The sequence below is a fragment of the Netta rufina genome (genome assembly GCF_964035555.1).
Source record: "Netta rufina genome assembly, chromosome: 5".
NCBI lineage: Eukaryota > Metazoa > Chordata > Aves > Anseriformes > Anatidae > Netta > Netta rufina.
This window is the reverse complement of record NC_140128.1, coordinates 41,439,154-41,457,128: the sequence shown is the minus strand read 5'-3', so window position 1 is coordinate 41,457,128 and position 17,975 is coordinate 41,439,154. Positions and strand designations below refer to the sequence as shown.

Below are 17,975 nucleotides of genomic sequence, written 5' to 3'. Positions count from 1 at the left end.
TTACTGATATTACCTGCTGATATGAGGGCTGTTCAAAAGGGTACTTCACTTTTGGGTTTATTTATTAAAATCCTGCACTCAACTGTAAGAAATTAGCCTCCTAGAGGTGAATCACTCCCTACTCAGGGGAGCTTGCAGCAAAGAAACCAATCATGCACACATTGCAGAACTGCACAGTAACACAGGATCAAATGCTTCACTACATCTCTTGTGCAAGATGCTAAACAGCAATTGTTCAGCATTCCTCAGGGGGACAAATGTTCTTGGCTAAAAAGCAGTAATTAGACTTTGTCCTCAGATAATTAATGCCAACTTTACAGTACTGTAGGATTTTATTTATTTTTAACTGGAAGCTTTGCTAACTGAGGTGGAGTTTGTACCGTAGGCTATGGGACTCTAGGAGAAACCTGGGAAGATCTCTAGATTAGCTTCAGGTAAGCAAAAATCTTTGCAATTCGTGGTTGGCTAGAGATTTATAAGTGTTTCCTTCAAAGCATGCATCTTGAAAACATGACAAAAAAGATGAAGTTTGGTTAAGGGTCTTGGCAGGCTGAAATACTTTGCAGTCTCTCTCCAACAGGACCTACCGTGGTTGTTCTTTCATAGTTTACAGCAGGGTAAGCTTTTTGGTGTTGACAAAACAGCTGTGCACTAGAACACTGATAACCCCTCCCTAGGTAAGTCAATTAAGCAATACTATTCCTGATTACATGCAGTTTTAATATACAGATTTGTATGGAACTTCATCTGAACCTTGTGGAGTATCATCCCACAATAGATTGTAGTTATGCTCTATGAAGGGGTTCCCCAAAGGGGAAACCTACACAGAATTACCATTGTGTAACTAATCTTGCTGTATCTTGGCTTCCACCACATTAGGCATTCACGCTGTCCTAAAAATGAATCTGTTTTCTTACTGTTATGTGACTCCTATAACAGATTTCAGAATCCAGCTATGGCATTCTTGGCTGACTGATGTCAGGAAGCTTTCCAGTACTGATTGTGGGGAGAGTGGTATCGAGACCTTTCCCAAATGGCCACATGTTGAAGGCAAGATGGATTTATTAATGAACAGTGCACTTGCTTGTGAGCCTAAATTAATAAGGAATCTGCACTGTGTTTATCTGCACTGAGAACAAATGAGAGAACAAAGCTGGGAAACAAAAGTAGTCTTTCTGGATGTCAAGAGCAGCCTGAGAGGAAAATGTTGTATGAAGGAAGGTATACTCACTGCTGTATTGCATTGCTGGCTCTAGTTAGAAAATAGTACTTCAGTATCCATTTTTGCAGGAAAGTGAGTAGAAATCAGTCCACTGTCAGTAAATAGTTCTTGGTCCAGGTGGTGAGACATGTTTATGAGATGATGATAAACAGTGTCTCTGCTTCACTTGCTATTATGTTTCAGACTTCAGCTAACACAGCATCACCTACCAGTACCATGGTGTCTCAGGCAGAGGAAAAATAGCTGAAATCATAGTTTTGGAAAACTAATAATGCAAGAGGTCTCTCATTCTACCTCCCCTTTGTAATGGGGTGTGTGGAATTGAGTAGCATATCTTTTTGTGCAGAAGTTATCCTTATAGAAAAAGTTAATTGTATATGGTAAAGCCCAGGCAGAAGGCAAGCAAAGATAAACCGTGAAGACCAGAACAATGTTTTATGTCCTCTTTATCCATCCCTTTATGCACACAAGTGGTATACACATAGCAGAGAAAGGGAAACTTCCAACAGGTTGGAAGCCCTCTGAAATCTCCAACTACTTTTAATGTGCAACTAGATCAGAGAGCATCTTTCTAAAGAATATTTATAGTACATGCATATCAGCATTAAGTGCACAAGAAATTAACAACTTGAAACCAAAGAATGGCAGAGGTCTAATAACAAAGCAAGATGAATACCTTGACATTTTTCAAGTGTATCTGTACCATTTATTTGACAAAGTATATAGGGCTAATAAATTACCATCCAGAGTACTTCTGCTGTTGCCTCTTTAGCTATTGTCTTGTTATAATGCATCTTCATTATGCTTTCAACCCTTAACTGTTATGTTGCTGCCATCTTAAGAGAAGGAGAATCCCATGGCAAGAGATCTTTCAATTAGCAGGGCAATTCACTATAGAAAAAGCCACTTTGAAACTGCTAATGCACTCTTTTTGTAACCAGTCTCCCCTGAAGAAATCAGCAGTCTTTGCAATTTATTCCAAGAACTGACCCCAGATGAAGACTTAAGGTTCCCCCCATGTGTGTATATACACATAAAAAACAAATTCATATGCACTTGCTTTAATGTAAACAGCAAATAATTTGAGACAAATCTTGACCCAGGTTAGTCTCCTCTAGGGCTGCGCTCTAATCTTCCAGAGCAAATTGCATAGCGCAAATGCAATAGAGTTAAAATACCACATCCCAAGTGTACTTAAATTATGCTGCGTGTAACTAGAGGATATTGCTTTATAAAAGTTAAGTCGCTGCAGTCATTCTCCCTGTCCCCAGTTGTAACTACCACCTCACACCACTCTTTCAAGCAACACCATGTGAAGGGTGTGGTGCCAGGCCCAGCTATCTCTACATTATACCGTTTGAGCTTCCAGATCTTTAGACACAATACAAGGGAATTTATTCCAGGGAGCATCTCAGTTACCTGCTTGAGGTAAAAGCTGCAACTCAGGGTACTTCTTCACCAAATTATTCCTCTGTATGAGCTGCTAGGGCTTAGGACAACGCCAACAGAGTGTAACACAAGCAGCCTATGTCTGATGCTGTATTAATTTGTAGCATACAATCTGAGCAATGGCCTTATGCACAGGCAGGTCCCAGTCTTAAAACTGTGAAAGTACCTCTTTTTACCTGCTGTTGTATTTGATGCAGTCATGACTGCCTGGGGCAATATCTTCTGTGGACATTAAGGATCTGAACAGATAACTGTCATACTGTTTTCTTTCCTAAAGCTGGGACTAGACCTCAGTCAGCTTACTTACCCACCTTTGTTGATTCACCAATGGAGAAGCAATATGTGCATTTGCTACAACAGATCTTACTCTAGATAAGAGCACTGAATCACAGAAGATGCTAGCTACTCTTCAAAGGGCAGGATGGTCCAGTCAGTGCTGTTCTTAACACCTGCCACAGCAACTGATAAAGGGTCATCAATAGTACAATAGTAAAAACAAATAAGCAACAATAATCACATGTGGTCAAAGGTCTGATTTTTAATATAAACTATACACCTAGCATCCATGATTCTTCAGTGATACAAACATGCTTATGGAAGGAAAGGAAGCTGGTGCCTCCTAGCAGCTCCTCAGAACCTCCTCTTGAACAGTGTTTATAACAAAGTTAGGTTGTTAGCAGGGTACGAAGGTTTAATTCTTAAAGGGCAATGAGGGACTGAAAAAACAGTTGTCTCTCTATTTACACAGGCAGGATTTCTGTAACCATCTTTCCATTTTAAATATGTCAAAAATGCAATTTGCTGCTTTTCTAACAGCTGTGAAAACAGTGACAAATATGGCAAAAAATGCAGGTAAATATGCATACTGCAAATTTTGTAATACATTTTTTCCCCTACTAAGACAGTTTACTTATGAGGAAGCATTTCATTTTATTTCACAAGTCTCTGCAAACTACTTACATGAAAAATATTCAAAAGACAGCCCTTTTGAATACTCAATCACCAAGAATTACATGTGAAGTGTAGCTTTTGTATGGAGGTTAAGACTTTCCACATAAGAACAATACTGCAATCCTCCTTTATAACAGAAGGGAACAGAATATTAGAATGCTATTCCTAAAACATTCTTCATTTTAAAGTAACTGTTTCATTCATAAGATTGTTTTTAAATGAGTTCTTCTGAAAGCAAGCTTTCAAAATCATCCAAAATGAGCTTATATATGCATGCTTTGTTTTCATTGCTAAAGTCTTTGATGAACACTACTCAGGTCCTATGGTTTGGGTTTGTGTGAAGCATGATGAAGATTCTGAAAAGACTTTTTTTGAATTATCGAAGAAGCCGCTCAGCCTCCTTGCACTTGCTTTCCTTCGTTTTCCTCAGTAATGCCTGTTTTATAGCATTGATCTTTTCATCAAGTTCAGCCAACGAATAGTTCTGCTAAAAGAACAAAATAAAAAGCAATTATTTACATCTTGTAACTGCTAGAGTAGTGGCATAGCATTTGATACTTGAGGTCATTGCATATTGCACTAAATGACAGAAATACTTTTGAAAAATTGTGTGAATCTTGCTTCTCTCTAAAAAAAGAAAATAATAAACTTGAAAGAAACTGACAGTCCTAATCATGGATCAATATATCCATGCTATTTCCATTAGATGCTTGATCTGTTAATCAAAAAATAAATAAATAAAACCCTTTGATGGTAAAACATTGGAGCAGACTACCTAGAGCTCACAGAACAGAGCTTTACAACTCAAGTTTTGTTGTGTGTGTTTTTTTTTTTTTCCCCATCAATTTCCTCTGTGTCCATGCGAAGTGACATGGTTGTTGACCACCTTTTACATAAGAAAAAAAGGTCATCAATTTCTTAAAAATATTTTACCCTACAGAAGTTTTTTTCTGGTGCAAGTAAGCCTACTTCCTCAAGCCTTATATGGCTCACATTCCTTTTTAAGTGTTCTCCCCAGTCATCTGTCTTCAAGCATGACTAGCAGCAGACTGTGTGCCAGTTATGGTACCATTTTCACTATGGAGAAATTCCCTCTTGTGTTAATGTATTCTCTGATGTGATACCGGTATGAAAATAGCAAGGCTCACTGACTTAACTTTCTATCTCCTATAATGTCAGGTCTTGCTGCAACACTTCTGCTGAGACAGCAATTTCCATTTTTATCGTCTCTTAATAAACTGATAAAGTAATTAAAAAAAAATTACTAGGAAGGTGATTAGAATTCACGAACTGCTTGTTACCCCCAGCATGATTAGCATCTATTATAGAGTTATTTTATTCCATCATCTTTCTAATTGTTGAAAACAACAAGTAACCCACCCTAGTACAGACTTAGAGAAGGCTCGTTTCACTGTGTCATCCATTAACTTTTTCTCTATCCTGCCCTTTCTTTAGCAGCAAACTAGCCCACAATAATGCAGCTATTTTTGTGAAGTCAGACATTTGCTTGGCAGAACTTCTGATTAATTCTCTCTCAAAACATCCTAAACTGAAGGTAAACAAAAGTTAACAACACTTACATGCGGAGGTTGAACCTTTCTCCTCTTGCCGGAACAGCTCTAAAGAAAAAACATAATCAAAACAGTCTTAAGGTTGAGTTGACAGAGTTCAGATAAGTAATGCTGAAATCTACAGAACCTGTAACTATGTTGACAAGAGTCTTAAAAGTACAGAAAGAATTGTGACTACCATTCCATGAGTTAAAGAAACCTTTTTATGATTAAGTGTACTCTGGACCATGAGAAATACCACTGGAGAGCAGTCAGAAGTTGTTGAAACTTCTCTGTGCTTGGCAGTCAACATATTCACCAACGACTTAACTGGAGCTTCCTTCAGTAAAAACAAAAATCAATATCCAGCTTTTGAAACCATCAATATTTTTCTCTCTAAGATTTTCTTGTATCCACACCAATATTTAAGTAAACTTTGGACAAAAAAAAAGCAGCTAATTACTCCACAATACTAATCTTGCCTCAGTAACCCCCCCACCCTGGTCCCCATAATAGAGATGATCATAAAGTATTTTCCAAGGGAATTTCAGCATATGAAAGTACATGTTTTTTAACGTCTAGTTTACAAGAACTTGAAGGAATAACCTTACAGAAAAATGACTTTATTGGTCTCTACCATGGGAAAAAGTGAAAAAGAATGGTATTATTGCTGTTGACTTTTCAATGCTGACTCTTCTTTGGCTGGTCTCAAGGGAGAATATGTAAATTCAAGTATGATCAACAGAAACTTTCTTATTGATTATTACATAAGGAAAGAAAGAAGAGCAAGATACCAGATCAAAAATTTCTGCAGCCAAGCAGAACCTCATGTAGAAAAAACTACTGTTCTCTTGCTCTAATCTCCACTGGTGAATGAAGGATAGAGCCTACTATTCAGAAACAGACAGAACTCAGCCTGGAAACCAGCAACAAAGAAACTGGAGTCATAGAATCATACAAAACAAGACAAGTGGTTTACCCTCTCATCGTACTGGAACAACTATTTTATATACCTGATCTTTAGTAATCAGATCATGTACAGAAGCCCAAAGAATTGCAGCTGATTTTTTAAGCCATTAATGATTTGTATCAAGATCTAAACTTTAGTCAATTTTCTTGTCATCAGAAACACTTCATATTTTAAGGGGACAAAAAAAAAATCCATCCTCTATAAAATAGTTCTTACAAATTAGTTAAGCTCAGGTAGCTACATTTATTTTTTTCAAACAAAAACTGTTTTCTTTCAAATGAGAAATGAGACAGAAACACGACCTTATGGAAATTGTCCCCATGAAATATAACTATCTTATCAAGCCAGAGTTGTCTACCAATAGTAACCCATTATTTTTCTGTACATCAAACATTTAAGCACAGAAGCCCAAAATCCATTTAGGTATAGTAAAAGAATGAGAGAATTTCTTACTACAGATTGAAAATATTCAGGAGATAGTCCTTCCAGCTCAAGGATTTTATCTTCAAGCTTCTTAATTCTCTGATAAATATCTTTTGGTACAGGACCACCTAAATATATCAGTACAAATGTAAAAAAAAAATCAAAAAAAAAATCAGGAAAAGCACTTGAATAACTTTTTTTTAATTAAAAGACTGCAAGTTTTGACTTTGAGTCCTGCTACCAACCAGCAGCTGGAACAAAATGAGTGGATGAGAAAATAAAAGGGAAATGTAATTAACATAAATCACGGTAAAACCTCGTTGGTAAGCCAGTACAATACATGAAGACAACAGACAACTTTATACACATGGTTGAAAGAATGTCTCAGAAGGTCCCTGGAACAACAAATGATCACTTTCACAATGCCAAACGTGCCAGATGCCACCTCAAAACAGACAGTGGCAAGAGGAGGGTGCAGACAGGATGGCAAGCCACACATCAATTCAGCTTTGATATGTTAGACTGAAGTGAAGGAAGCCTATCTCCACCAAGCATCAGAGAGGCTAGAGAAGAAGTATGAGTCGTGATTGACAAAGAACAACATTTGCCTGGGTATGGATGGGAGAAGTAGGAGTGGAAAATGTGTATGGAGAATGGAGTAACAGAAATTTAAAACAAACAAACAAAAAACACCACCACCTAAACCCACTTGCTGTTGACAGCTATACTACAGAAGCCTGGGCTTGTTTCCCCACATAACAGAAGTGATCAAAAGATCACCTTTAGAAAGCATCTCATTTATGCTCCATAGTATTCTATAAACTGAAATCACTGTTTATCAGAACTATTGGGTATTCCAATTGGAATTGGTTCTGATCAGTAGCGACAATCAAGGCCTTTGTAAGCTTTTTCTTCTTCTCTTGACACCCCTTTCTGTTTCTTTCTAGGTCTGTTATATAAGACAGTTCTGTTCCACGAACTACTGAAAGAAGCACTAATGTTGTTGAATTCTTTCTTTTTTGCCATTCATCTATTTCCTTGCTTCAAACAGACAATTTTTTAGGTACCTTCTCCCTCTGTTCTGCTCTCTATTCTATTCATCACTCAACCGCTACTAATTAAATTCAGCAAACCTCTTGTTCTTCTTAATATTGCTGGCCCTTAATTTAAAGAGCAAAGAACAGTACTAGCACTAAAAGAAATAGTTCTGAAAAACAACTAGTAAGTCAAGAACAACTCTCAGTCATCATAAATTAAAGCTAGGGAGTAGTTAGCTGAGGTAGGTTACCTGCTTAAATGAATACTTTTTGCACAGCTGCTGGGGAAGTAACAAGTTATCTCACAGCCTTTCCCAGAAATGCTGATTTGGACAGGAGCTGAGCTGGAATTGCACACTTTCATCCTCTTCCCCCCTATACTGTATTTTAGCTGATTCATTCTTTCAAATAAAATTATGCCATCTCTTGTAGGCACAACCTCGAGGCAAGGATCCCTCCTTACCTATCCCTGATATGCATTAACTCCAAAGCTACTACATTTGTAGCTTTAATGCCCAGCAGCCACTTGCAAATTCTATTTCTGCACACACAAAAAAATTATTTTTGAGGAAGCGCAGCTAAGCATCAAGCTCTGACTGTTGCCTCAACAGTATCAAGGAGCATCTACTCTCCTCTCTGCCTCAAGACTGATGCAGTATGCATTCACAGGAATCCAGTGGTCTAGTCACTATTCACTGTATTCTAGAGAATGAGGTGGCATCTATTCAGTTATTTAAAAGACGAAAAAGTCAGCATGTGCCTGCAGTGTGAAGTGTACAACATTCACATTAAGAGGTAAGGATCTGGATTTCTACTCTGTTTTGAAAACACCTTCAAGAAAAATACAGATTCCTCCTGGATGAGTACTTTATGGATTTGAATTCTAGAAAACGGGGCTGGGATGACCTACATTTAAGAAATCAGTAGCGTGGTGGCTAGAGCATTTATTTTAGTGAAAGGTGTAGGCTCATGTCCGTATTGCTAAAGGAAATTAGTGACAAGGAGCTTCACACGTTCTAGGAAATGGACTATCACAAGCCTCTCAGATAACCAAATTTCATGAATCATCCACTTTTAGGAAAAGGTCTCAGGTGGTGTTTTTGATTCATCCTATCCAGAACCCACAGGTTGTCCACAAAGCAAGACTGAGTCCTGACCTCAGCTTTTCTTTTTCAACAGGTAGAAGGCAGAAGGGCTGCAATGGCTGTGGAGAACCTCTGTCCAAATTCCAGACTGTTTTAAATCCCACTGAAGTACTTCTCTCTCCTTGGCTACCACTTGAATCTTAAATTTATTAACTCAGCAACCTAGTCTGGACATAAATCTGGATTCCATTTTGCACATAAGATCCTAAATATTAGATTGTAGTACTTGGTGGGACTAAACTCTTTAGCGGATCTAGCCCACTGCTTTTACATTCACAGAGCTTATAGACTTGCCCATTTTTAGTACAGTAGTAACTGTAGTAAAAACTGGCACACCAATGTCAAAATTAAAATGTAGTACAAACCTGTTTGTAACCGTAAGTGTGCTTCAATATTTTGCAATCTCTCCTCAACAGCTTGGTTTCCACAATCATGAATGGGTACACTGGCTTTATGACTGGACCCATGTGCTCCTTCAAATCTAGTCTGAGGCCCATATGTATTTACTACCCTAGAAACTAGGTAAAGAGAAAGAAATTTAACACATATGCACATGAAACATCAACATATGTGTAGTTAAAACAAAAATTATTGTTAAACAATTAATATGCCATTAAAATGTGAAAAGCTGTGTTAAATCTATTTCACAACTGTCATATTTGAAGGGTTCCTCACACACTGAGATCAAAGGTCCTTATTTTTATATATGAGTAACTAAACAAAAAAATTAGCAGTTTATATTTGCAAAGGAAAAACAATCATGCATTCATGCACAATGGCAGTATGAAGAATTTGTCATCAGCTGCAGATGAATAGCAGAAAAATAGGTATCTGTCAGTAGTTGCATGTGTGAACTGTTGTGAATGCAAAGACGCCAGACCTAGTATTACAGAAAGCACCAAAAGTACATGCAGTTGAGGGAAGATGTACGACCAGAAGCACTGTCAGTTAAAAAAAAAAAAAACTACTGAGAGAAGTTCTTAAAGATCCTTAGCTTTAACTCACTTCCCCATCCACTTGCTCATGAGACTTTTTAATGCTTATACCTAGCATTGTGCTCCACAGAATTTTTCTGAGTTTCTCAAAAATGGAAGAGAGGATTACTTCCATTCTTGGATTTTGTTTTAATACATGAGTAACCTGTGTACAAGCAATCTTTTATAAATAACTTTTGCTGGATAATCATTTCTACACTATTTAATCTTTTACAAAAGATAGTGCCATGGTAACTTTGTTCTCCAACCTGTCACTTCCCATAAATTTGTCTCAGAACTTTCACCATATCCCCAAATTATTTTCTAACTCAATATAATTACACTGATTAATGGAAAATAAGAGATTTATTTTTTTTTTTTTAATAATGTCAATTCCTTAACTGGACTGCTGGTTTCACCTTAGAAAAAAATTGCAATGAATCTTACAGCTTCCCTGTCATGCTTTATATTTTGCATCTTTGCTTTCAGACAATGATAACAGGCTACTTTGTTTTGGTATTCAGTACAAAACCAATAGTCTAGTGAGGAAGTTATGGGATTGAAAACCTTGGAGAAGCAAGGGAAGATCTAGAAGTATTCGTTACAGTCATAAATTAATTTGTTAAGTTTCCATTTTTAAGCACTCTATAAAAAGATTCTAAGCCAAAATTTATCAGTACTGTTCTATCTTGACTTTCTTAATAAATGGGTATTAAAATAGTTGCTTACCCTTTATATGGCTTTTAAATCCAGGATAAGGTGTGAAAATTGCATCTGTTCTGGCACAGCTATTTTCTAAATAAATAATAGTAACAATAATGAAAAGAGTGAAATCCTGATTGTGTATTTATAATTTTAAATATCAGTTTAGAGACTTTAACAAATCTAATTAAAATTTTTACAACAAAAACATCAGAAATAATTCATTCATTCCACAAACATTTGCTCATGAATAATTTCACACACTTGCATGGATCAGATGGTTTAACTGGAGAAGTCACTTATACGAATGTATGCACATATATATGTGTGTGTGTGTATACACACACACACACACACAGAGGACCAATTTTTTTTTTTAAAGAAAACAAACAAACAAACAAAAAATTGTCACTGCACTCTTCTAACTTGTTTCTTTCTTCCTGCACAGAAGTCCTTTCCTTGCTTACCATTGCTGTTCTGTTTTTATGTCGTTTCTTGAAACTGTTTTCCTCATATTTTGGACTGGCTTAATTTACTCATCAGAATCCTATTTTCATCTTCCTGCATTTATTCTGATGCCTGTGACTTCTTTAATTTGCTTAGCTGTAAAAACCTACTGTATAGGCCATCTTAATTTATTCAAATGTTTATATTTAAATATCTGTTCATATACACTAAAGGTTTACAAGTATTTTGTTATGGTTGAACATAAAAAGGAAGATCTTGTCATTTCTTCTGTACTTAATTAATAATTTTAGGAAGCAGTATATTACCAGCTAGCATCTCCTACTAGACTGTAGATGTCATTTTCATTCCAACTAGTATTCAAAGAGTTAAACTCTCTTCATGTAAAACTTGTGGAACAATACGCTTTGATCTCTATCTAAAAGCATTAAGTACATCACAGAGACAATGCACATCTGGGTTCACAGTTACATAGAAAATCTATGTCTCTTTACTACTTTTATATACGTAAGTGTCTTCACTGTTAAGATGCATTTGGTTACACACACACTGTCTGTGCTAATGGGATCCAGCCTAACAGATGGATTTAAGACTGGCCAATTGTGCAAGGTGGTATATTAAAAATACCAATAGCATGAGATACATCGAAATACAAGAGTTAGTTATTCTAAGTAGCTTGCAATTCACAATGATTAAAAAAATATTTCTTTGTAATACTTCAACTAGCATTAAATTAACTTCAACTTCAAATATGCCATTCCCAAGACATTTCCGTATTGTGATTCTGTTAACTTTGGAAGGAACATCTAGCTAAAACACTGGGAACAACAGCTGCAAAAATCATCTGATTTAATATCACAGTTCTTAAAGCAAACACAGTAATATCTGTAATCTTTCTGTATGGAATCCATTAAACATTGTCATCCAGTAAATAATAATTTTTGGTTTTTTGGTCCATCCGGCAGCATCTACAGTGCACGTGCATGTTCTTAACTTTAAAGAAAAGTTACTCTTAAAATAAAGTTCTGTTTTAAATATATAATGTTATCTTAAAAAAATAATAAAAACAATAATAAAAAAACTTAAATTGCTATGAAGATGAAAGTCTGGCCAGCCAGTTACCTTGATTACAATCAATAACATTGCAAAATTCCCTGACATTATTTTCATTGATCTCAGCTTGTTTCCTCTCGATGAAGGCTGATATCCGCCTGTCAATCTGTAGGTAATAAACATGATGGCATGTATCTCCGTCATTCTTTAAATTTAGAATCTAGATTTATTTATTTATTTATTTATTTATTTAGGCAAATCACTTACTTCTGCTTTTCCAGCTTTTATTTGGACCACCTCTGGATCAAAATTAATATGAGCATCCTTCAGATCTCCCAAGTCATAACTTGCATACTTTTCTTCAGTATGAGAGTTATCATCATAAATGTTTAAATTTGTTTCACAAGTTTGGCCTTCTGTTTTACCTGCAGGTTCAACATGACCTATACCTTCCTCTTTAATCAATGGCTGGAGTTTTTCTAAAAGAGGCTGAACAAAGAAAATGGTATGTTATAGTTAAAGGGGAAAAAAAAGAAAAAAAAAGTCTAGTACTATTATAATTTCTGAAACAGACCAACTGAAATAATTTCAGTAATTGTAACATCTGCCTCCGACAGAGAACGGTAATTAAAATAAAAATAAAAATCTATAGTTAGAAATACTACACACATCATGATTTTGGCCTTCTTGACCTGCGTCTTTTAGAGGTTTGTATAGGGAAACTCCCAAATTTCTGAGAAAATCTGTCTGCTACTCATCTGTTGGTAGCTAAATCAAAGCTTCAATCGTTGGCACCAATGCCACTTAATTAACATGTCATTCAAATGCCTACTCAGAACAGTAAGGCTTAGTATTTTTCCTTCTTAACACGAAAGCTAATGCTTTCACACTGTAAAGCCTTTACTTTATCACCACAGCACTACATTCTCCACTTGAAACTGCAGTTGCCGAAGTGAATGAGAGAACACAGACATAAAATATATAGGTATTATCCAGAGCACATGCTTTTCTTGACATGGTTGATTATCTACTTAGGTCATGAAATTAAATGAGAGAATGCACTTACATTTGTAGCAGCAAAATAAATGCTTATTATTCTACTGCAGTAATTCTTACATGTGATGTAAAACAAGACCTTGCTGTATATAGAAAAGTCACATACCCCCCCCCCCCTTTTTTTTTTTGTTTTTACCAGTTTCATCTAATCTAAATTTTAGCATTTCTTTTCCCTCTGGAAATCCACAACTCATTTATTTATTTTTAACCACAACATGATTTTTGCTAGTCATTTCCTGAAATGGAATCATATTTCTCCATTTGACTGTAAGAACACCACAAGTAATTTGTATTTTTATTTAACTTGCTTATTTTTTCTTTGTATTTATTCCACCAAAGACTTCTTATGTCTGGGAAACATGAAGGTTTTTTGTTATACTTGGAGAGAAGCAAATACAGAAACTTCTTTTTTTTTTTTTTTTTTCCACCCTCTCAAAACTACATACTTGAAATAATTCATTGACTAGCTGAAAGGAAAACAGATATTCAAATCCCCACCTTTGACACATTGACTGTCAAGGTCAAAACACTGTTCAGTTACCAGCTGAACACACCCTCTCCACCATACAACTGAATTCTAGATACTTTTGACAGGGTTGGAAAGTTTCAAACAGTCAAAAGAAATGACAGTAATGGTGACTGGCTACTTGGCAAGATGAGACATTAATGTCAAAGAAATTACTCTTAAAAAAAAAAAAACCTACGCTGAAAATATATTTAATTGCAGTAAGACACTCCAGGATGTGTCATGCTGGGATAATGCCACTTCTTGAACCACTGAAAGCACTCCATGAGCCTCAAAACTCACCCAACGCATGGAATCATTATCATAGCATGACACACACCTGCCGTGTCTTATTGCTTAATTATAACCCACCATAGATGGAAATGTATCACATTTACAATGCAAGTCTAGAAATCAATGAGGCTGCATTTATTCAGCCTGCTCACCTACAGTGGCTATTCCCACCACTAATCTGAAAAATCTGCGAATACCTATGAAGCATACCAGGATCTCAAGTGTATAATACTTGTGAACCTTTTTTTTGTTGAACATAGCAATAAGGTCAAAACAACTAAAATTTTACAGTTTAGATAATGTAACTACATCCAGTTTTTGTCCACTTTAGTCAAGTTGAATGTATCCAATGAAATGTTTACCTGCAAACATAAAATATGCTGCTGAAGCGCACTAAAGAGCAATGTTGGCTGAAGTGCTGATGTGCTTTGAAGCTTGCTCCAGTCGATTACAACTTTCACGATATCATCTCCAAGGTTAAGCTTCAACAGAGCAAAAGAAACACCACAAAAAAAGTATGTTGTATTAATGTCACAAAAATATACATGAGTTCTACAGGACAACGATTACACTCAATCTCATATAGATCCCATTTTATGTGGTTACAGGGGATAGGTTTGACATTAATTATAATTCAAACAGCTGCCATTTTCAAAGTAAACTAGTACTTGTGGAGTATGTTAAAAAAAATAGAAAATACTAACTACCTAATCACAATTTCACTGTGTTAATTTGAGCTTTAACTTTGGTCAATTCTCTATTCAATTAATCCTTGTACTAAAACATGCTGTTTTTGTTAATCACTCAAATCTTTTTTTAACAGACGACAGAACCAGCGATAGGAAGAAACATGCACCCAGTGCGGCAGCACCCTGTAAACTCATGTATTTTATTCTTAAATGTGCAAGACTATATATCAGCCTGTGCGAACAAGGTCTTGATGCTGCATCGTTTGTACTTGTTGCTAATCCAAAGCAGGCTTTACATTGAGATTACCAGCGTCAAAGTCTTTACAAAATCAAACAAACTCTAGACTATACAGCACAACTGCCAAACCTATTTCTAAATCACAGTTTTCCTTTATACACGTTCAGAACAAAATAACAATGCTGTTGTCTTTGCTGAGGAATGGCAGCACTTAACTCCCAAAACAATAAAGAGAAATACATGTAGGGAATCTGAAGTTGTATGCTATAAGCCAAAAATAAAATCTGAGTTCTTAATGCAAAGCTGATTGTTAATAATCACTAATGAATTATGTACTTACACACACACACTTGTCATTATTTGTTACACTAAAGCTCTTCTCACAAAATCTGGAAATGACCAGCACTTTCATTTTCCTAAGCCAAGCAGGTTGCTTTCCAACCAGACAACCCCCAAGTGATCTCCCAGTTTATAAATACAAATAAAACTCTTGTTTAAAATCAGCAGGACCTACAGGTACCCTGTTTCAGATGCAGAATTCACAAGTCTGCACATTTGTATATGTAAAAAAAATTAAAAAATTCAGGCAGATGATGAAATTGACCTTTAATATGTGGTCTAAAAATGGCTACTTCAAACAGTATCAAATATTATGGATACACACACGTGTATGTACTTGTTTCCTGAATCCACAGCTCAGCACATTAGGAAACAGTGGAAATAAACACGAGAATGCTTCCATTACACTGAAGGAAAGTTAATGGAACACTATAGTGCTCTACATTAGTTTCAAAACCAGGCAGCAGCATAATAACTTTGTACGTAAAGGACCTCCAGTCCTGAACCTTCACTCTTTAGTCAAAGAACAGCCTCGTTAAATCCAGTGTTAGATTCCAAATCAATTACATAGTAAAAGAGATGGGAGATCTACTGACCTTTAGAGGCCAAAACAAAAACAAAACAAAAAAAATACCACTAGTGGAATAGTAAACAAACTTGCATTTTTTTTTCTATGCACTACAAAATAGCAATTGATCATACCATGTTTTTATCTGGCTAGGTATATATTTTAGATAAATAGTTTTTAAATAAAGAATAAACCCCTCTTGCAACCAAACATGTTTCAAATACAGTGCAGTTAGTCTTCTCATTGTTTCACATCCTTCTACCTATAAGAACTGTGAAAAGCAGCCTTATAAATTCTGTGATTTGATAACTTCAAAGCCTTCGTAGGTTTACAGCTGCACAGTCTCTTCTGTAGCAATCTACAAGAATGTAAGTTATTTCAGCCCTTTGAAATTGTTTTTATGAATGACACTAATTATCACTCGGGGCTTAAAGAACTTGGCAGTCATCTTGGTTTTAAGAGTTGTTATCCCCAGATCTCCTAGTCACTGCTGCAAGTCACTGCTCTAGTAAATAAAAATCCTATGCCAGAATGATTCCTGTTTACAGTGCAAGTGGTTAGCACAAATCTAACTTAAGCCACTGTGATAGGCTTGGCATATGTTCCACCTCTCTAGACAAGGGAGAAAGAGACCAGCAACTTTAGTCAAAAGTGCAAGATGGATTACTAGGGTGGGTAAGCTAGTAAAACACCACGGTTAAATCTAACAGAACTCAAGTGCTGGCAGACAAGTGTAACTGGACAACAGGACAAAATCATGAGTGGGCAATTAAAACTCTCTTCAGCTAAGATAGGCCAACCAAACCCTACCTGCTCATAGTTCAATGCAGAGTACAGTAAAATGGGATTGTTTATATTGTCATGGAAAGAAAACACTTCAGACACCAATAATGACAATTTCTTTCTACACCATAACTACTGCTGCTCAACTGAAGGGATGTAGCAACTCTAACATGAAACTGTTTTATTGCCCCAAACCTTCAAACCACTATCTAATTTCAGGAGCCTGAGCTTGCTTCTACTGCCTTCACAGAACCACTTACATGCTTCCACAGTAGAAAAGGATTTAATCTGTAAATTATTTAGGGTAATGATTAAGTTGTTACTGAAACCTTCTCTGAACGTAGGCATTGGCAACCTGCTCTAGGTGTTCCTGCTTGCGCAGGGGGGTTGGACCAGATGCTCTCCAGAGGTCCCATCCAACCTAAATGACTGTGATAAGGGCCTCCCATCACTACTGTAACATCTACTAAATAATTCAGTACCACTGAAACCTGAAACAGGTGATTCAACCTAACGTACCACGGAGCAAAGCCACTCTTAAGCACTTTGTGCCTGATTATACATTATTACATCAACGCCCAGATCAAGCTCCCAATCGTTTATTGTCATTCAACCCACAGTGACTCTTCGGTAGCATTTCAACTCAGAATGTTCGATTTTTAAGAGACCGCTACTAGGCAGCACCCGGCTGTCCGCCAAACCCCAAAGCTCTCGGCGCCAGGGGATCCCCCTCCCCCGGCCCGCCCCTCACTTACCTGCCCCGCCAGCCCCACCACGGAGCGCAGGGCGCTGCTCGCCACCTCCGAGGCCGCCAGATCGGCGCCGGCCCCCGGAGCGCAGTCGCCGGGCTGGAGCGGGCTGGGCGCTGCCGCCGCCGCCGCCATGACACCGGGCCGGGCCGGGCCCCGCCGCCAGAGCCGTCCCCGGCGTCGCTGAGCGATGACGAACGCCTCGGGTGGCCCTGCCGCCGGCCCCGCCCCTGCGAGTGATGGACGGTAGAGGCAGCCAATCGAGGGCTGCGCTGCTGATCCGGGCGGTGCTGAGGGGGACCGGGCGACGCGGGGCTCCTGGGCCGGGGACGCTGTGCCCAGCTCTGAGGGGGCTGAGGTTGGGGCAGCTGGGCCCGCGGTGGGGAAGCAGCCGCAGGTCTTGCTGTTCTGGTCCCCTGTACTACAGGGAAGGAAGGACACCTGTGTCCCCACCCTGCGCTGTCCCACTTCCCAGCATGTTGAGCATATGGGTTCCCCAAGTCTGAGGAGACTGAGAACCCTAGAACCATAAAGGTTGGAAAAGCCCTCCAAGATCATCTCGTCCAAACATCCCCCTACCACTGATATCAACCATTAAACCGTGGCCCCATGTCCCTAAGCACCATGCCTGACTGCTCTTTCTGAGAAGAAATGTCTCCTCATTTCCAACCTGAACCTCCCCTGGTGCACTGTTAGTCCATTCCTTCTTGTCCTATAACAAGCTAGCTCAGCTTTTGCTCCTCTCTTACGCTTCCCTGGGACCTTTAAGCTGTTCTCAGCTCAGGTCCGTTGCCACACAGATAGAAGACCATC

The 17,975-nt window shown here is 37.7% G+C and overlaps 1 protein-coding gene across 3 annotated transcripts; it reads right to left on the bottom strand.

Moving 5' to 3' along the window:
* Window positions 1-3,195: 3,195 nt before the first annotated feature.
* MBIP (MAP3K12 binding inhibitory protein 1) lies at window positions 3,196-17,316 on the bottom strand. Of its 3 annotated transcripts, none has more exons than XM_084287151.1 (9): window positions 17,169-17,316; window positions 14,159-14,278; window positions 12,209-12,430; window positions 12,011-12,107; window positions 10,451-10,516; window positions 9,113-9,265; window positions 6,596-6,693; window positions 5,203-5,241; window positions 3,196-4,109 (listed from the first exon to the last, which is right to left on the bottom strand). In XM_084287151.1, the coding sequence occupies exons 1-9, from the start codon at window positions 17,295-17,297 to the stop codon at window positions 3,999-4,001; spliced, it is 1,035 nt and encodes a 344-aa protein (XP_084143277.1). In that variant the 5' UTR covers window positions 17,298-17,316; the 3' UTR covers window positions 3,196-3,998. The 3 variants fall into 3 exon arrangements, with proteins under 3 accessions (XP_084143277.1, XP_084143278.1, XP_084143279.1); XM_084287152.1 differs by having other exon boundaries at window positions 3,196-4,106; XM_084287153.1 differs by lacking the exon at window positions 9,113-9,265.
* Between the last annotated feature and the right edge of the window lie 659 nt (window positions 17,317-17,975).

Coding starts and splice junctions, on each gene's coding strand:
- MBIP (XM_084287151.1), bottom strand. CDS start 17,297: ATGGCGGCGGCGGCGGCAGCGCCCAGCCCGCTCCAGCCCGGCGACTGC. Junction 12,431..14,158: donor AGCATATTTTATGTTTGCAG/GTAAACATTTCA, acceptor TTCTTTGTTCAG/CCTCTTTTAGAAAAACTCCA. Junction 6,694..9,112: donor ACACTTACGGTTACAAACAG/GTTTGTACTACA, acceptor TGATATATTTAG/GTGGTCCTGTACCAAAAGAT.